The 20858-nt window shown below is 44.4% G+C and overlaps 1 protein-coding gene and 1 long non-coding RNA gene across 3 annotated transcripts in view; one reads left to right on the top strand and one right to left on the bottom strand.

Moving 5' to 3' along the window:
- The window catches only part of METTL2B (methyltransferase 2B, tRNA N3-cytidine), a 26591-nt gene extending 20398 nt beyond the window's left edge, over positions 1 to 6193 (bottom strand). The window contains exons 1-4 of one of the 2 annotated variants that reach the window (XM_055114835.1): positions 6044 to 6193; positions 5746 to 5837; positions 3408 to 3763; positions 2225 to 2274 (exon numbers count right to left, since the gene is read on the bottom strand). In XM_055114835.1, coding sequence (XP_054970810.1) covers positions 2225 to 2274; positions 3408 to 3763; positions 5746 to 5837; positions 6044 to 6153 — 608 coding nt within the window. In that variant the 5' untranslated portion in view covers positions 6154 to 6193. The remainder of the gene's footprint in view (positions 1 to 2224; positions 2275 to 3407; positions 3764 to 5745; positions 5838 to 6043) is intronic. The other variant, XM_034964935.3, reaches the window with a different exon arrangement.
- LOC117981105 (uncharacterized) lies at positions 5754 to 20858 on the top strand. Its single transcript, XR_004672632.3, has 2 exons — positions 5754 to 5890; positions 20688 to 20858. It is a non-coding gene; the product is annotated as an uncharacterized LOC117981105 (long non-coding RNA).

Raw genomic sequence — 20858 nt, 5'->3', positions numbered from 1 at the left:
ATATGAAACCTTTGAGAAACAGTGGATTCCAGTAATGAATACAGAACTGGAATGTCATTTCCACAAGGGGTTTAAAAACAGCTATAGGGCCGGGAGCCATGGCTCACGCCTGTAATCCCAGCACTTTGGGAGGCTGAGGTGGGTGGATCACTTGAGGTCAGGAGTTCGAGACCAGCCTAGCCGACATGGCGAAACCCCATCTCTACTAAAAATACAAAAATTAGCTGGGCATTGTGGCGCATGCCTGTAATCCCGGGTATCTGGGAGGCTGAGGCAGGAGAATTGCTTGAAACCAGGAGGCAGAGGTTGCAGTGAGCCAAGATTATGCCACTGCACTCCAGCCTGGGCAACAGAGCAAGACTCCGTCTCAAACAAAACAAAACAGGTATGGTATAATAAATATATTTGGTGTTGGTCTTTGTGGTTCCAGGCACAGAGTTCCAAAAACCTTAAGAATTTCCTCAGCAGGCTGGGCGCGGCAGCTCACACATATAATCCCAGCACTTTGGGAGGCCGAGGCAGGTAGATCACCTGAGGTCAGGAGTCTGAGACCAGCCTGGCCAATGTGGTGAAACCCCGTCTCTACTAAAAATATAAAAATTAGTTGTGTGTGGTGGCATGCACCCTTAATCCCAGCTACTAGGGAGGCTGAGGCAGGTGAATCACTTGAACCCGGAAGGCGGAGGTTGCAATGAGTCGAGATTGTGCCACTGTACTCCAACCTGGGAGATGAAGCAAGACTCTGTATCTTTTGTTATTCATGATGAACTCCCTCAGGACCACACTGAATTTATGTTAATGAGATGACCTGGGGTGGGGCCAACACTAGTAAGGGCAAACTGATTGGAACTTTCAGCTTCACCCACCAATGTCCTGAATAGAAATGCAGATTATGTTGTATGAAAACTATTTTCTTCTTCTCCTTTTAAAATTAATTTTCCCATAAGTCTGTGTCCTAGCTGTATAAAAACTCTTGAGGCTGGGAACGGTGACTTATGCATGTAATTCCAGCACTTTGGGAGGCCGAGGCAAGAGGATCACTTGAGCCAGGAGTTTGAGACCAGTCTGGGAAACAAAGTGAGACCCTGTCTCTACAAAAAATAAACAAAAATTAGCTGGGTATGGTGGCATGTGTCTGTAGTCCCAGCTACTTGGGAGGCTGAGGTGAGACGATTGCTTGAGCCTAGGAGTTTGAGCCTGCAGTGTGCTATGGGCACACCACTGTGCTCTAGTCGGGATGACAGAACAAGAGCTTGTCTCAAAACTAAAAAAAACCCCTTGATGAGCTTCCAGGTTGGCGAACACATCCGTGTGCTAGGAGAACACTGCACTGAGCTCCTCAGGGTCAAAGCTCCTGAGCATGAGATCCTCTGAACCCCACTCTAATTACTTCTTCAGCTGGCTGTTAATCTGTATCCTTCATAACAAACACATAAATGTAAGTAAAGTGTTTCCCTGAGTTCTGTGAGCCATTCTAGGAAATTATTGAACTGGAGACAGGGCTCCCCTGATTTACAGCCTGTAGGGCAGAAACACGGAGGGCCAGATTCACAACTGGCATCTGAAGTTGGGGGCAGTCTTCTGGGACCGAACCCTTAACTTGTGGGATCTGATACCAACTCCAAGTAGACAGTGTCAGAATTGAATTGTAGGACACCCAGCTGTTGTTGAATTGGTCAGTGTTGGCAAAAACCCCGCACATTTGGTGTCAGAAGCGTTCTGCTTAAGTACACAAAACCAGTGTGTTTTCATCAGAACAGGAGATATCTTCATGTATGATAGCTTTCTCAACTCTACCATGGGGGTAATGACAACTCAGCCACTGACTGTTCTTCAGAGATCATGAGAATGGAAAAGTTGAACACATTTGTTCCTTAGAAGAAGAAGAAGGCACTAAACGTTAACACTAGCAAGTTTTAAGTCTAATTTTCCAAATGACAAAGATAATCAAATTAAAACAATCCATAAATGAACAATGTAGAAATCTGAATCTGACATAATCCATATTTTCCAATAACCATTATTGATAGTTTGATGCAGCAAGTTTTGAAAAAACCTTTACTTTTTTTTCTTGCTACATTGCCCTGGCTGGTCTCACACTCCTGGCTTCAAGCAATCCTGCTTTGGCCTCCCAAAGTGCTGGGATTACTGTCGTGAAGCAATGCGCCCAGCCAACCTTCACTTTTATCTTCTTTGCTATCATAAACTTTTACAACATACTTACTTGTTCGTTTGTAAAATTGGAAAGACTGTGTTTCCCACACCACAGCCAACCTGCAGACAGAAATGAACTATTAATCACAGAACTTTCCAGAGTTAATTCCCTAAAGCTAGAAAAGCTAGAAAAACAATAATCAACAAGAATCTGGCCTAACTGTATTAGGGAAGGTGTAGTGACTAGAGCTAAACAGTACCCATGACATTTGTTGATTTTGATGTTGACTTCAGGAACCCTTAAAAGACAAGAGCATGGGTTTTTATTAGCAGAAACGAGGTGGTCTAGAAAAAAGGGCAAGGATTGCTTTTATCTTTTGAGTTCTAGCAAATTGTCCTGTAGATGAAGTATTTTCTTACTAAGCTTATATTATTATTGTGAAAATATATGTAATAGACTGTGCTGAAAAATGTATGAAAAGGGGAGCTTGACAACCTTGTCCTAAACACAGTGCTGCGTGGTAATGAAGACAGCAACTATTTATTAAGGGCTTAACTATGTGCCAGATACTGTTCTTAGCCCTTTTACATACATTATCTCCATCCTCATAAGTATAAGGTGCAGAGGCAGCAGTCTCACTGCTCAGAGAGGGTAAGGATATTGTCTAAGATCACACCATAGGACTCAATCCCAAGGCTAACCAGTTCCAGAACCAGCTTCCAGTAACGTGCGCAGTCCCCATTTATGAATTTACATTATACCAATCTAGACATTTTTCCAGGTCTAGACTCTGCAACACCATCCAAATGCAGAGGAAGAGAATTATCCCAGGCCTAAGAAACAGGCACCATCCTAACTACCCTCTCCATTCCTGTAACTGTATTAGAAGAGAAGCAACAATTTCTTCTGATCTGGGACTTTTTTCCAGAGTTATAGCATGATCATGTTGAGCTCTTTCACCTGTATGATACAGTGTCATGTGACAGGTACAGCATGATGCTATTAATACAATTTTTGGAAGTGACATGCTATTCCTGTGTGATCTTTGTCTGTGATGACCACCAGATATCTGGTCTGCACTGAGGGCATTTTATCAGTTCAAAAATGGAGGTGATTCCAGGCTAATATAAGGGTCAAGTCTAGTCAGCATCATCCAATATAAGTTACTTTTATTGTCAGCCTCTCTATGCTACCTCATGTGCACAAATATAATAGCTTCACATATCCCACTACCAAGACAATAAAAGGTTACCTCCAGTATTCGGTAGGTGGCTGAGGATCCAGGAAACTCATCAGCACAAATTTCCAGGTCACTAATTTTCTGCGTTACATTCTCCTCCACAGGAGGTGTCTGTGTTTTATGTTCAAGGCTCTTCAAAGAACACTTGTGCTGTTCTTCCATTATTAAACCAGGTCCATCCTCATTGTTTCTACATTCACATACTTCACTCTTGTTTTCCAAGAACCAATCCTTCAAATGATTTTGATTTTGGCTAGGTGCCAGCTCAGGGAATTCGGTAAAAAGCCAATGTCTATCCTTGAAAAACCCATTTTCGTGGATTTTGTAGAAGTCATTCCAGTATTTGTGGGCATTGATCTCATAATCAACTGTAAATATTTAAGAAAAAATTTTAAGAACCAGCTCTCAAATATTTTATTTATATCTAATGTCAATTATCCTGCTTTACCAAATGTCACTTTAATACTAAAATTATCCTCAGGTAGAGCCACAGTCCCAGAACTGAAGGCATTTCTGAGGTCATTTAGTCCTGCCATCTGGCATTATACCCAAATGCCCCATCCGTCATTATAGGAGAGTCTAAATTCTGTTTGAACAATCAACCAGAGAACTTACTATCTATCAAGTGTCCTCCTACATCTTTGGATGACTTTTTTTTCTTTTTGAGACAGAGTCTCGCTCTGTCACCCAGGCTGGAGTGCAGGGGCGCAATCTTGGCTCACCACAAGCTCCACCTCCCGGGTTCACGCCATTCTCCTGCCTCATCCTACTGAGTAGCTGGGACTACAGGTGCCCACCACCATGCCCGGCTAATTTTTTGTATTTTTTAGTACAGACGGGGTTTCACCGTGTTAGCCAGGATGGTCTCAATCTCCTGACCTCGTGATCCACCCGCCTCAGCCTCTCAAAGTGCTGGGATTACAGGCATGAGTCATCGCGCCCAGCCAGATGACTTTTAACTATTAAAAAATCCTAGAAGTAGCCAGGTGCAGTGGCTCATGCCTGTAATCCCAGCACTTTGGGAGGCTAAGATGGGTGGATCACGAGGTCAGGAGATTGAGACCATCCTGGCCAGCATGGTGAAACCCCATCTGTACCAAAATACAAAAAATTAGCCAGGCATGGTGGTGCACACCTGTAGTCCCAGCTACTCGGGAGGCTGAGGCAGGGGAATCGCTTGAACCAGGGAGGAGGAGATTGCAGTGAGCTGAGATCGCGCCACTGCACTCCAGCCTGGTGACAGAGCGAGACTCCGCCTCCAAAAAAAAAAAGTATGGACAGTTTAAATGAAGGCTGTTTTTAAGGTGATCATGACAGTCCCAGATTTCAGTTTACTGCTCTTGCCAATTCAGGGGGCCTTGACTAGTGTAGTAGAAAGAATAAAAACCTAACAAATTGAGCAGGACAGTGACAATGGAAGTTGGAATCCACTAAGAAGTGTGTTAACAACTCACAACTCACCTGCTGAATCAACCAAGACTCCCTAAGAAACAGGATTTTAGTTCCACTACTGCTACTACTGACTGCTTACCTCTGGGAAAAGCACTTAATGTCCTGTGGTCCAAGTGTCTTTAACTATAAAAAGAGAATATTGAACCACATGATTTTCAAAATCCCTTTCAACTATTAACTTGCTTTGATCTAGTTGCTGTCAGACTATGCAGGGTGAATGTTTTGTAACTGGAACCTTTTTGTTGTACAGAACTCTTTCAGCAGGTACTAAATTTGTAGTGCTATCTTCAATTGTCTGGAACAATCAGTCCTAGTTTTACTATCTAGGGATATTTTGCAGTGATATCATCAACCTCTCAAGCAGGGGCCTCCTTTTCTTTGGCCAGACTTATCTCCACTCTGCTGCATCCACCTTTCCTTGACTGAAGCCCTAAATTCTCATAACCATCACACAAGTAATAGACACACAGTCACCAGTCATTAGCCCCCCTCCCAACAATATTTAGAATCTAATCACTTAAATGAAGCTTCAATGGAAACATCTCCTCATGGAAAATGCAAATCATGTAAAAAGTACAGGTTCTAAGATGATCGCGTGACCACACAGTTGTCATTGGCTAGCCATATCAACGTGGATCTACTCAACATAATTAAAGACAAAATTACCCTCCTCCAAAGTAAAACTGTATATTAAAAAAACCCTCTACGACTTAAGATTTTGTTACAATGCAGCCCTTTTCCCTCCTTGCTCATCCCCTCCCTGTCCTGCTCTACTCCTGAGATCCGCATCAGGCCAGGAATAAAGGATGTGGGCGGCCGCGGTTCCCTGGCCTCTCCGGGAGGGCGCGTTCGGCAGTACGCTGGCTGTTGATACCAACGAGAGCCCATTTAAGCGCACCTTGTTTCTCCTGGCACACCCGCTGGATACTGTTCTCCTGGACTTTTCTCTCCGCCGCCGCGGCTTGCTCTTCCGACCACTCCACATTGTCCCTGAGAAAATCAAACGGGCAGCTTAGGGGCCTCACGTCCTGGCTGCGAGCAGGGTGAGTCGCTGGCCTAGGAGTTTCTCTCCCCTTGGAGAGTGCCTCGGGTAGGGCAGCTTGACTCGTGGCCGGCGGTCAGGGGCTTTTCGGAATGCTCCGAGGCGGCGGGACAGAGGGCCAGCGACAGGCCGGGCGAGGGGGCAGGGTGATTACCAGGCATTGTGGTGGAAGACGCGCGCCGGATCGCTCAGGAACCGGCTTCCGAACTGCTGCCTCTTATCGGCGAGGACTGCAGGTGCACCTTCAGGGTAGGAGCCGGCCATGACACCGGAGCCGGAAACACTTCACTTTCCGTAACGCGAGAACTTCCTGCGGGCCACGCCCTCTTTCAGAAGACGTGGAGTCTGGGCGGGAAAAAAGGTGGCGGGATAGGGCGGCCCTGGAGTCTGGTCCGGGTGGCGCTCGGGAGCTGTCGTTTGGGGCTGTCCCAGGGTTGGCGAAGGGCTCTCTAGGGAAGGGGACCAGGCAGGGGGAAGTTCTCCCCGGAGGAGTCGTATCTCATTGATGAGGTGCTGATGGACGTGCAGGTTAGGCAGAAAGTGGGAGACATTCCACTTGAGGCCCAGTTCATTGCTGGGATCCTCTTAACAGGTTCCCCAGCTTCCCTCAAGTTATGAAACAGGAAAAATCTTGAATCATTATAAGAGTTGAGGCTACCTAGTTCCACTGCGGAGCCGATGTCCAGAACTGAAGAAGGTAGCAAGCAGCGGGAAGAAACAGGGCAATTTCCAGCTTCTATAGTCAGCTCTTCATAGTGTGGGTGTATATGTATACACAGTGTGTATATATATTTTGGTTGGGGTGGGGGAGATGGAGATATGAAATTAAAGAACACGAGGCTTAGCAAATCAAATGGAATATCCAAGGACAATTTTTTTTAAAATTATAACCATCTAACCTTTTTGAATCATCCATATTATATTTATTATAATTATCCTTATTAGCACAATTAAGATTGTAATACACACATACAGTTTGTCATAGTAATACATTTCAGCCTTACATTTCTATTTCTAGATCTAATACAAATAGACTCTCAAAAGAATCTAGAAGAAAGTATGTTATAGACATAAGGTTATTTGAGAAGACTTCCAAGAGAAGCATGATGAATACCACTTGGAAAAGAAGGAAAGGGCAGAGACCAAACAAGGACCAGCCCAATATCTCTTGGACTTTATTTAATGTCATAATGTCAGAATAAAGGGAAAGATGAATTTTTTTAAAAAAAGGAAAGGGTTAGTGCAGTGCTAGACATAGCACATTGGTAATTAGTACTTTTTTTTTTTTTTTTTTTTTTTTTTTTGAGACGGAGTCTTGCTCTGTTTCCCAGGCTGGAGTGCAGTAGCTGGATCTCAGCTCGTTATAACCTCCATGTCCTGGGCTCAGGTGATTCTCCTGCCTCAGCCTCCTGAGTAGCCGGGATTACAGGTGCGTGCTACCACACTCGGCTAATTTTTGTATTTTTAGTAGAGATGGGGTTTCACCATGTTTCCTGGGCTGGTCCTGAACTCCTGACCTCAAATGATCTGCCCACCTCGGTCTCCCAAAGTGTTGGGATTACAGGTGTGAGCCACCGTGCCCAGCCAGTAATTGTTTATTCCATTGTAAATTCTTTCTGTAGGTAAAACTACAGGGAGCAATGAATGATTCTATACTTTTTCCTCCAAAGAAATGGGAACAAGCTCTAAGCCTCTCTAATCAGGAAGAAAAATACACAAGTTAATCAAAAAGATAGTAAAGAAGTTGTACTTCATTTGAAGACAATATGCTTTTGCCATTCTTGTGGTCTTTGGAAACATTTTGAACACAAGCTCCATACCCAGAAACAAGTACAAGGAATTTTTATCTTTTCTCAAGGCCAGCTGTTTGCAGATATGGTGGTTGATTTACATTTATTTCTAGCATCTTGTTTTCTCATCTGTGGGCTTTTATTCTCCCCTCACTAAAAGCTGTTAGTGTTCCCAATCAACAGTCCCACTGCATATTTTCTTGCAGACAGCTCATTGTCTTCACTTGAATTTACTATATTAGTTCCAATGGAGACATTTTAAATGTCAAACAGCTTTGGCCTTTTTTCTGTGAAATGTGCTAAAGTATCCTAAACTTAATTTTATTTTTTATTTTTATTTATTTATTTATTTATTTATTTATTTATTTATTTTTGAGACGGAGTCTCGCACTGTCTCCCAGGCTGGAGTGTAGTGGCATGATCTCGGCTCACTGCAAGCTCCCTACTTCCCGGGTTCACGCCATTCTCCTGCCTCAGCCTCCCGAGTAGCTGGGACTACAGGCACCCGCCACCATGCCCGGCTAATTTTTTGTATTTTTAGTAGAGACAGGGTTTCACCGTGTTAGCCAGGATGGTCTCTATCTCCTGACCTCATGATCCGCCCACCTTGGCCTCCCAAAGTGCTGGGATTACAGGAGTGAGCCACCGCGCCCGGCCTAAACTTAATTTTATACAATTATATTTGATTGGCTTGTAAAACCTATTTTTCGAAGCACCTAAAATAATTTTGCATAAGTTTGACATGGCTGTGAGTTCTCTGGTGTCAGACTTTATACTGGATTGTAGCTTCAAAAACGCCACGTTTCAGAGGAACTAAGGGTCCCTCTGGTGGTAAGTAAGGAGAACTCTTCTAGCTTAGTGGGTGGCATGGGTTTAATGCTTGTAAAGGTTAAAAACTCTCATTCTGGATTATTGCCTTAGGTTGTTAGCCAAGGACAAGGGTAGTTAATTGTTTTTTTGGGGTTTTTTTGTTTTTTGTTTTTTGAGACGAAGTCTTGCTCTGTCGCCCAGGCTGGAGTGCAGTGGCATGATCTCGGTTCACTGCAAGCTCCACCTCCCGGGCTCAAGCCAGTCTCCTGCTTCAGCCTCCTGAGTAGCTGAGATTACAGGCCACCACCACCACACCCGGCTAATTTTTGTATTTTAGTAGAGACGGGTTTCACAATGTTGGCCAGGCTGGTCTTGAACTCCTGACCTCAAATGATCCGCCTGCCTCAGCCTCCCAAAGTGCTGGGATTACAGGCGTTAGCCACCCCGCCTGGCCTTTCTTCTCCTTTTTTTCTTTGAGATAGGGCATCACTCTGTCACGCAGGCTGGAGTACAGTGGCACGATCACAGCTCACTGCAACCTCTGCCTCCCAGGCTCAAGTGATTCTCCCACATCAGCCAACAGAGAAGCTGGGACTAGAGGTTTGTGCCACCATACCCGGATAATTTTTGCATTTTTTGTGGAGACAGTGTTTTGCCATATTGCCCAGGCTGGCCTCGAACTCCTGGTCTTGAGCAATCCTTCTGCCTCGGCCTCCCCAAGTGCTGGGATTACAGACATGAGCCACTGCACCTGGCCTGTGTTTTCTTATTGCAAAATAAATTTTTTATTATAGAACATTTAGAAGATATCGATAAAACACAAGAAAATACTTCTTCCCACCATTAATTTGACTCATTAACGCTTTGGCTTATATCATCCCAGTGTGCTTTCTAATTTAGTTATGTAAGTGACTTTACATTAAAATAGTTTCAGAACAAAATGCTTTGTGCTTTTTTTTTTTAAACAATTACATTCATCTGGCCGGGCACGGTGGCTCACACCTGTAATCCCAGCACTTTGGGAGACCAAGGCGGGTGGATCACGAGGTCAGGAGTTCGAGACCAGCCAGACCAAGATGGTGAAACCCCCATCTCTACTAAAAATACAAAAATTAGGCTGGGTGTGGTGGCTCACGCCTGTAATCCCAGCACTTTGGGAGGCCGAGGTGGGCGGATCACGAGGTCAGGAGATCGAGACCATCCTGGCCAACATGGTGAAACCCCATCTCTACTAAAATACAAAAAATTAGCCAGGCGTGGTGGCACGTGCCTGTAGTCCCAGCTACTTAGGAGGCTGAGGCAGGAGAATCACTTGAACCTGGGTGTTGGAGGTTGTAGTGAGCCAAGATTGTGTCACTGCACTTCAGCTTGGGCGACAGAGCGAGACTCCTCACACACACACACACAAAAATAATAAATAAATAAATAATAAATAAATAAAATTAGCCGGGCACGGTGGTGGGTGCCTGTAATCCCAGCTACTCGGGAGGCTGAGGCAGGAGAATCGCTTGAACTCAGGAGGCGGAGGTTGCAGTGGGCTTAGATCATGCCACTGCCTGGCGACAGAGCAAGACTCCGTCTCAAACAACAACAACAACAACAAGAAAACCCAATTACATTCATCCATTTTAAGTGTACAGTTCAATACATTTTCATTAAATCTGTATTTGTGTAATCAGTGTCACAATCTAGTTTTAGAACAACGCCTTGAAGTTCTCCATGCCACTTAGCAGTTGTAGTCTGCTTTTTAACTTAATAATAACTTGGGGACATTATTCTTTTGTTCAAAATATTCTTTTACAACATCACTTAATGTCCTTCTGGTATTGTTTCGTATAGCTATATCATGCTTTATTGGACATTTAGGTCACTTTAAGTTTCATACTATTAAAAATTTAACGGCTGGGTGCAGTGGCTCACACCTGTAATCCCAGCACTTTGGGAGGCCGAGGCAGGTGGATCACGACGTCAGGAGTTCAAGACCATCCTGGCCAGCATGATGAAACCCCGTTTCTACTAAAAATACAAAAATTAGCCAGATATGGTGGTACGCACCTGTAGTCCCAGGTACTCGGGAGGGCGAGGCAGAAGAATCGCTTGAACCCTAGAGGCGGAGGTTTCAGTGAGCCGAGATCACGCCACTGCACTCCAGCCTGGGCGACAGAGTGAGACTCTATCTCAAAAAAAAAAAAAAAAGAAAGAAAGAAAGAAAAAAAAAATTCAACATGGTGTACATCTTTGTAATGAAATAATTTTGTACATTCATGATTATTTCTTTATGATTAATTTCTAGAAGAGGAATTGCTGAGTCAATGGTTATAATTAGCTCCATCACTAAGCTCCGTGAGGTTAAGTCATTTTACTTGTTTGTTAACTGTTATATGTCCAGGTCCTAGAACTAGGTCTGGCACACAGTATGCAACTCAGTAGATAATTGAATGAATGGATGGGTGTGTACCCTCTTGCTATACCATATTTCAGCACAGAGATGCCAATTTACACTGTCATCAACAGTGTGTGACAATTTAATAGAAAGAATGTATTGCTGTACATTTTAGATTTTCCAGGACAGATCCTACTAAAAATATTCTGCCCTGTTATCTCACTGATGCAAGGAAATATTCCAGGAATTGTAACATTTTGGCATCCAAATTATATCTCCTAGATTCCCTGTTATACCCACAGCCATATGAAAAGTCTCTTGTCAAGTCATAAATCTTGTTTTTAGCTAGAAAATATGGCTGCTTATCTATCTATAAGGTTAGTTCTTCTCTCCAACATTGTATCTTTATAAATAATAGCAGGTATATTTAGACTCTTTTGACTATTCATGGTAACACTCACAAAATTACCTCAAGGCCATCTCAATAAACAGTTTTGGGGGCACTATCCTCATTGCTTTTTCCTGGCATTTTATAATTTTACAGCAGGGCGCAGTGACTCATGCCTGTTATCCCAGCACTTTGGGAGGCTGAGGTTGACAGATCACCTGAGTTCAGGAGTTTGAGACTAGCCTGGGCAACATGGCGAAACCCCATCTCTACTAAAAATACAAAAATTAGCTGGGTGTGGTGGCATGCACCTGTAATCCCAGCTACTTGGGAGGCTGAGGCAGGTGAAACGCTTGAGCCTGGGGAGGTGGAGGTTGCAGCGAGCTGAGATCACATTGCTGCACTGCAGCCTGGGCAACAGAGTGAGACTCTGTCTCAACTTTTTTTTTTTTTTTTTACATTATGAGGCATTGTCCCCATCAATATTGGACATATCTTTTCCTTTTTCTGGGTCAAAATTTTTCTAGAATAGTGATTTAAAAAGGATTTGTTCTATATGTTGAGCGTGATGGACTGGTTTGCACCCACACACCTGCAAACCAGCTTCTCGGACAACATTTACAAATAGTTGATCTCATCCCTTACATTTTTTTTCATCCCTTACATTTTTAGATCAGAATTGTCACAGGAAATAAAACACTTTGCCATCCTGACAGTAGATCAGAAGGTTAATATAGATTTAGTCTTGGTACATCCAGATTTCCTGAGTCCAAAGGTGGTCTGTCTCTCTGTGGGCAACCCTTGAGAACCACAGAAAAATACCCCAATGGGACTGGGCACAGTAGCTCATACTTGTAATAACAACAATTTGGGAGGCTGAGATGGGAGGATCACTTCAGCCCAGGAGTTTGAGACCAGCCTGAGCAACATAGGGAGTCCGTGTCTCTACAAAAATTAAAAAAAATTAGCTGGGCATGGTGGTGCGCCCCTGTAGTTCCAGCTACGTGAGAGGCTGAGTTGGGAGGATTGCTTGAGCCCAGGAAGTTGAGGCTGCAGCGAGCCATGATTGTGTCACTGCATACCAGCCTGGGTGACAGAGTGAAACCCTGTCTCTAAACAAACAAACACACACACACACAAAACAAAACAAACCAAAACAAAAAACCCAGTAATGGATGATACACACTTAAACATGATTGAAAGGGCAAATTTTATGTAATGTATATTTTACCATAATAAAAAATTATAATCCCCCAAACTTGTAATATAGTTATATATGTGCTTCTTTATTAAATGCATTAAAGAACAGCAACAATAAATACAATGGATGTGATCAGCTATTCATTTTGTCTTGTTTTGAGACAGAATCTTGCTCTGTCACCCAGGATGGAGTGCAGTGGCATAATCGCAGTTTACACTCACCATAAACTCACTGCAACCTCCACCTCCCAGGTTCAAGCAATTCTCCCGCTTCAGCCTCCAGAGTAGCTGGGATTATGGGCATGTGCCACCACGCCCGACTAATTTTTGTATTTTTAGTAGAGACAGGGTTTCACCATGTTGACCAGGCTGGTCTTGAACTCCTGACCTCAGGTGATCCGCCCGCCTCAGCCTCCCGAAGTGCTGGGATTACAGGCATGAGCCATCGCACCTGGCTGTGTTCAGCTATTTGTAAGAGCAATCTAAGTGTGCAGGTGTGTAGCTAAGGAGCCTTGGGAATACCCAAATTTAATCAAGGTTCTTTAGGGCTTGCTGATCTTATTCCCTGAAACTGAAAGGTCATCCTCATCTGCTGTCTCTGGTCTCTTTCACAAACAATTGAAAACCTAACCCAGTTTACACTCACCATAAACTCAGAGGTTTATTGCTTGGAGGGCCCTTAGCTCAGGCCAACTTTTCTCCTTCCTGATGAGGCTTAGGCAGTCTTAAGCCAGGTAGGGGCAGCAGAGTGCAGCTGGTTGCTAGGGAACTAACAGCCCAGCATCTATTTACTAGTAAAGATTTAGGAAAGGGGGCCGGGCGCGGTGGCTCACACCTGTAATCCCAGCACTTTGGGAGGCCGAGGCCAGTGGATCACGAGGTCAGGAGATTGAGACCATCCTGACCAACATGGTGATAACCCCATCTCTATTAAAAATACAAAAATTAGCTGGGTGTGGTGGTGGGTGCCTGTAATCCCAGCTACTCGGGAGGCTTAGCCAGGAAAATGGCTTGAACCCAGGAGGTGGAGGTTACAGTAAGCCAACATCATGCCACTGCACTCCAGCCTGGTGACAGAGGAAGACTCTGTCTCAAAAAAAAAAAAAAAAAAAAAAAAAGATTTAGGAAAGGGAAACCATTTCCTAAATGGTTTAAGGTTTTTTACTGGTCAGAATCCAAAAGACGTCAACATTTCCAGCTTCTAAGAACGTACTTAGACAAAAGCAAGAAACAATAATTTTGATAACTATGAAAAAGTAGTTTGTGATGAGCTGTTTAGAAAATGTAGAAATTTCATTGTTGAAATCCCTTTAAACCTTTCTGTTTTCTTTTTCTTCCTGAGTCTGTGTCACATTCACTGGTATCTGATGAGGAAGAGGATCCGCAGTTATGGGAGGAATTTCTATTCACATAGGCATCATATAACCTTAAGTCCTTAGGAGAAAGTAATTCTTGGCAAACATTCCAGGACCATGTATAAGTAGAAAAGGTGTCATAAAAGGCCTCATTTCTAGAGTCCATCCCAATCAAATCCCCTTGGATCTTCTGCCAGAGGTTTAGCATTTCTTTTCGGTGTTCAAGGGCAATTCCCAAATTATAGGTATCAGTAGCTCTCTTCACCTGCAGTGAGAGACCAGAAGTTTATTGTAGTTACCTTAAAGTAGCTTTGATTTGTGGACCACAATGATAGATACCCCAAGAGTTATGTCCCTGGGCTACTCGAAAGTCACTGAATCTATACATTGGGTGGTGCCTCGTGAGGACATGTGAGCTAGGAGTTGGACAATCAAAATGTACTGCTTGGGAATAATGAAGTAATAAGAAATTTTATAAGGATATGAAAAGTACAATGGACTAAAATAGGCTGAAGTATGGTATGGAGATAGGCTAGGGATATAACACGAGGGCCAATGCAGCCACTCAGTTCAGCCTAGGATATGGAGAACTGACTGGGAGAAGATGCTGAGCTGAGTAGGTCCTCAAGGATGTGATCAAATTGAGGGAGTAAGTGGTGAGGGGAAGGTGTTCCAGGGAGAGGGGACAGCATAAACAGCATAAACAGAGACCCCAAGGCAGTAAATATCCTGGAGGTGTGGCAGGAGGGTTCAGGCACTTGGTATTGCTGGAGTGTCAAGTTTAAAGTGGGAGGAATAAATAATGACAAAGGACAGGCAGGCCCTTACACTTAATCTTATAAGTCAGTAATCTCTGTGAGGCTAGCAAAAGCCTGTTCCTCAGTGAAAATCATGCTGTAGCGACCCACTGTTTCTAATGAAAGTGAAATAAATCCCTTAAGCGGAAAATAGAGTTGAAATTGCCATCATTGAGAGGGACGTGTTCACTTTTAAGCAGGACAGTGCCATGGTTGGCTCTTCATGTTGGATCATTAGCAGCTGTGTGGAGAATAGTTGGAGGATACCAGGTTGGAGACTGCCTCATCTAAGGCAGTGGTAATGGGGATGGAATGAAGGGGACAGATTTGAAAAATGTGGGATTTTTTTTTTTTTTTTTTGAGACGGAGTCTTGTCCTGTTGCCTAACCTGGACTGCAGTAGTGCGATCTTGGCTCATCACAACCTCTGCCTCCTGGGTTCAAGGGATTCTCCTGCCTCAGCCTCCCGAGTAGCTGGGATTACAGGCGCCCACCACCATGCCCGGCTAATTTTTGTATTTTTAGTAGAGACGGGGTTTCACCATGTTGGCCAGGCTGGTCTCAAACTCCTGACCTCAGGTGATTCACCTGCCTTGGCTTCCCAAAGTGCTAGGATTACAGGTGTGAGCCACCATGCCCAGCCCTGAAAAATCTTTAAGAGAATGACAATCGGCCAGACTTGGGGATTAGCAGATGTGAGGAATGAGGAAAAAACCCGAGTTAAGGATAGCTCCTGGCCTTCTAGCTTCAGTGACTGAGTAGATGCTATCAACTGAGACACATGCAATATACTCTCATAACAAACCTGCACATGTACCCCGTGGATCTAAAATAAAAGTTGACCTTATTTAAAAACACACACACACACACACACACACACACACACAAAACAAACAAAAAACACCTGAGATACAGAATTCCCAGGGGAGAACCAGTTGGCTGCAGAAGATGAGTTTTGTTTTGGACATGTTGAGTTTGTTATGTTATGAGACCCTGCGTAGAGGCAGAAATAGTCATCAAGTGGTCAGTGAGATAGGACAGAAATAGAGGAAAGAAGTTAGGTTAGTGACAACTTTAACAGTAATCAGTACATAGGTGGCAGCTGAACCAAGGAGGATAGATTGAGATAGCCCAAAGAATACTTGTCCTAGCTGTTCTTTACCTAATGCCAAGATTTCCAATGTATTAATACCAAACTATTGATCTTCTCAAGCTTCTTAGCCCTGGTGCAGCTGGTGCCCCAGGGCTAGAGGCCTCAGGATGTAAGATTCTTTCACCATGAATCTCTGAGTACACTACTCACTGTGACTGTTGGTTAACTACCTTAATTAGTTTAATATTTCTGGAATAACACAAATGAATGTCCCAGAAATAACAGTGAGTATAGCTGCATAGGTGAATAGCAGGATGAATCATAACACTTAACATTTGAATCCATTTGATTATAGAGAAAGAAATGGTGTTATTACAATGGGTAAACATGAGAAACAACCTTGTCTCATTTTAAAGACATAGAGCAGATAAAAATTCTCTTGGTTTTATGGTGTGGTACTGAAGTGGACAATATTTTTGTCAGTGATTTCTGGGAAGGAACTCAACAAGGAATACTCACATGTTGTTTAATAGTAGTTGCATCGGCCACTATACAAGTCTGCTTTTTCTTGAGCATTTGATCAATGGTGAGGATGTTATTTGAATAACCTGAGGCAGGGTCCATAGACTTTATATTTGCTGACTTTATGCATATTTAAAAAAGAAGGTTAGTAATACATTTTAATTTGAATTATACAACAAAAAGACATAATAAATAAGTATATTTTATTATAGAAGGATTTGTATATAATTTATAAGGTTATTGCCAAACCATTTGTTTGTTTGTTTAGACTTTTTTCTGGGTCCCTCAGGAGTGGCATTTGGCATATGTGCAAAAATATCTGTATATCCTAGATGGTGCCCTAGGACTGGAATTGCTAGGTCAAAAGGTGTGAAGTCTGTTCTTTTGGTAATTATTGCCAAATTTCCTCTGTAGAGGGTGAACCAATTTACAAACCTATCTGTAACTTATGAGTATACCCATGTTTTTTCATCTTGGTCAATATAATATGAAAAGATAAATATCTGAGGAGAGTTTTAACTTGGATCTTTTATGAGGAATGAGGTTGAATATTTTTTAATGTTTCTGAGAACTGTCTGTTCATACCCTTTGTCCATTTTTATATAGGTTATTTTTTTCTTATGAATTTGAAGTTCTTTGAAGTTAGCCTTTTGTGTTATGAGTAGCAACTGTGATTTTTTTTGGCCATATGGAGATTTTTGATCTTGAAGCAGTGGAATTAATATCTTTTTATTTAAAAATGCATTTGATTTTTGTATCACAGTTAGGGAGGCCTTCCCAGAGTTTATTTCAGTATGTTTAAGGTTTCTTTTTCTTTCTCTCTGACCCTCCATTTATTCCTTTTACATTTCATCCATTTGCAATTTGTATATGAAGTGTGAATCTCATTTTTTTCCTCAGATGCCTACTCAGTGCACTATTTGTTGAATAATCTATCATTTTCCTGTTGTGTTGAAATGTCACGTTTTCCTTAAGTTAAAATTCTCCACATAGCTCTATTTATTTTGGGACTTTCTATTTTCTTCCTTGGGTCTGTCTGTTAATATCTTAATATCACACTGTTTTAATGATTGAGACTTTTTTTTTTTTTTTTTTTTGAGACAGAGTCATGAAAGTGGCTCATGCCTGTGATTCCAGCACTTTGGGAGGCTGAGGAGGGTGGACTGCTTGAGCCCAGGAGTTCAAGACCAGCCAACATGGCGAAACCCCATCTCTACTAAAAATACAAAAACTAGCTGGGCATGGTGGCACGTGTCTGTAGTCCCAGCTACTAGAGAGGCTGAAGTGGGAGGATTGCTTGAGCCTGGGAGGCAGAGGTTGCAGTGAGCTGATATCACATCACTGCACTCCAGCCTGGGTGACAAAGTTGAGACCCTGTCTCAACAACAACAACAAAAACCCTTGGGGAAAATTTGAAAAATCACATTAAAGTTATAGACAAGCAAGAAAGAACAACACCCTTATAATGTCGAACATTCTTTTTTTTTTTTTTTTTTTTTTTTGAGACAGAGTCTCGCTGGAGTGCAGTGGTGGGATCTTGGCTCACTGCAACCTTCACCTCCCGGGTTCAAGTGATTCTCCTGCCTCAGCCTCCCTAGTAGCTGGGATTACAGACACGCGCCACCACGCCTGGCTACATTTTGTATTTTTAGTAGAGACGGGGTTTCACCATGTTGGCCAGGCTGGTCTCGAACTCCTGACCTCAGGTGATCCGCCTGCCTTGGCCTCCCAAAGTGCTGAGATTACAGGTGTGAGCCACCATGCCTGGCCTTGAAAGTGTTTTTATTTACTCTTCCTCTTGAATGATAGCTTAGCTGGAAATACTTTTCTCTCCTCAATCTATAGATATTATTTGATTGTCTTCTGGCCTTTATTTTTGCATGCATGAAGTCTCCTGTTAGTCTACTTTTTGTTCCTTTGTAAGTTATTTTTTCTGTCTGCTTTCCTCCCTTCTTTCCTTCCTTCCTTCCTTCCTACCTTCCTTCCTTCCTTCCTACCTTCCTTCCTTCCTACCTTCCTTCCTTCCTCCCTCCCTCCCTCCCTCTCTTTCTCTCTTTTTTCTTTCGAGACAGAATGTTGCTTGGTGGCCCAGGCTGGAGTGCAGTGGTGAAATCTCGGCTCACTGCAACCTCTGCCTTCTGGGTTCAAGAGATTCTCTTGCCTCAGCCTCCCAAGTAGCTGGGATTACAGGCATGTGCCATCATGTCCGACTAATTTTTGTATTTAGTACAGATGGGGTTTCATCATGTTGGCCAGGCTGGTCTTGAACTCCTGACCTCAGGCGATCCACCTGACTTGGCCTCCCAAAGTGTTGGGATTACAGATGTGAGCCACTGTGCTTGGCCTCTGGTTGCTTTTGAAGTGTTTCCTTTGTCTTCATTTTCAACTGCAATGTTTCAAGTTGTATTTTCCTTTTTTTTTTTTTTTTTAATTTTGTTAGTATTTATTGATCATTCTTGGGTGTTTCTCCGAGAGGGAGATTTGGCAGGGTCATAGGACAATAGCGGAGAGAAGGTCAGCAGATAAACATGTGAACAAAGGTCTCTGGTTTTCCTAGGCAGAGGACCCTGCGGCCTTCGGCAGTGTTTGTGTCCCTGGGTACGTGAGATTAGGGAGTGGTAATGACTCTTTAACGAGCATGCTGCCTTCAAGCATCTGTTTAACAAAGCACATCTTGCACCGCCCTTAATCCATTTAACCCTGAGTTGACACAGCGCATGTTTCAGAGAGCACGGGGTTGGGGGTAAGGTTATAGATTAACAGCATCCCAAGGCAGAAGAATTTTTCTTAGTACAAAACAAAATGGAGTCTCCTATGTCTACTTCTTTCTACACAGACACAGTAACAATCTGATCTCTCTTTCTTTTCCCCACATTTCCCCCTTTTCTATTCGACAAAACCGCCATCGTCATCATGGCCCGTTCTCAATGAGCTGTTGGGTACACCTCCCAGACGGGGTGGCAGCCGGGCAGAGGGGCTCCCCACTTCCCAGACGTGGCGGCTGGGCAGAGGGGCTCCCTACCCCCGAGACAGGGCAGCTGCCGGGCAGAGACGCCCCCTACCTCCCAGACGGGGCGGCTGCTGGGCGGGGGCGCCCCCCCACCTCCCAGACGGGGCAGCTGCCGGGCAGAGGGGCTCCTCACTTCTCAGAGGGGGCAGCCGGGCAGAGGCGCTCCTCAGTTCCCAGACGGGGTGGCGGCCAGGCAGAGGCGCTCCTCACTTCCCAGACAGGGTGGCGGCCGGGTAGAGACGCTCCTCACCTCCTAGACAGGGTGGCCGGGCAGAGGCGCTCCCCACATCCCAGACGATGGGCGGCCAGGCAGAGACGCTCCTCACTTCCCAGACAGGGTGGCAGCCGGGTAGAGACGCTCCTCACCTCCTAGACAGGGCGGCTGGGCAGAGGCGCTCCCCACATCCCAGACAATGGGCGGCCAGGCAGAGACGCTCCTCACTTCCTAGACGGGATGGCAGCCAGGAAGAGGTGCTCCTCACTTCCCAGACTGGGCGGCCGGGCAGAGGGGCTCCTCACATCCCAGACAATGGGCGGCCAGGCAGAGACGCTCCTCACATCCTAGACAGGGTGGCGGCCGGGAAGAGGCACTCCTCACTTCCCAGACTGGGCGGCCGGGCAGAGGGGCTCCTCACATCCCAGACGATGGGCGGCCAGGCAGAGACGCTCCTCACTTCCTAGACGGGGTGGCAGCCGGGCAGAGGCTGCAATCTCAGCACTTTGGGAGGCCAAGGCAGGCGGCTGGGAGGTGGAGGTTGTAGCGAGCCGAGATCACGCCACTGCACTCCAGCCTGGGCAACATTGAGCACTGAGTGAGCGAGACTCCCTCTGCAATCCCGGCACCTCGGGAGGCCGAGGCGGGCAGATCACTCGTGGTCAGGAGCTGGAGACCAGCCCGGCCAACACGGTGAAACCCCGTCTCCACCAAAAAATACAAAAACCAGTCAGGCGTGGTGGCGCGCGCCTGCAATCCCAGGCACTCGGCAGGCTGAGGCAGGAGAATCAGGCAGGAGGTTGCAGTGAGCCGAGATCGCAGCAGTACAGTCCAGCCTCGGCAACAGAGGGAGACCGTGGAAAGCGGGAGACGGAGACGAGGGAGAGGGGGAGACCGTGGAAAGCAGGAGACAGAGACGACGGAGACGGGAGAGGGAGAGGGAGAAGGTGAGGGTGAGGGAGAGGGCACATTTTTGCTACTTTGTCCCTTGAATCTAAAAACTTCCCAACCTACAAGCTAGGTTGTTAATAAGGCAACACTTCATTTAGAAAACGTTTGTTTGGCCTACAGTGTGCCAGGATCTTTGTTCTTTGTAAAAAAACTTAATATAGATCTATGACCTCATGAGAATACGGCCTGAATAAGATTAACTGTCAGCAGTTCATCAACATTCTTTATTACAACACATCATTAGCATGGCTCTGAGAAAGTGTTATATTCTGTTCTTTTGTTGCAGATTGGACTACTAGAGTGAAGCAAATTGCCAAATTGTGGAGAAAAGCAAGCTCACAAGAAAGAGCACCATATGTGGTATTTTAAGAAACTCCTATCTTTTAAATATTTAAATACAGTGCTTGAACCTTATTTGTATTAGGTTAATAAAAAAACAAATTTCCATTTCAGAAAA

The sequence above is a fragment of the Pan paniscus genome, chromosome 6, assembly GCF_029289425.2.
Source record: "Pan paniscus chromosome 6, NHGRI_mPanPan1-v2.0_pri, whole genome shotgun sequence".
Classification (NCBI taxonomy): domain Eukaryota; kingdom Metazoa; phylum Chordata; class Mammalia; order Primates; family Hominidae; genus Pan; species Pan paniscus.
Note: the sequence above shows the minus strand (reverse complement) of the source record. Positions and strands in the feature narration are given on the sequence as shown.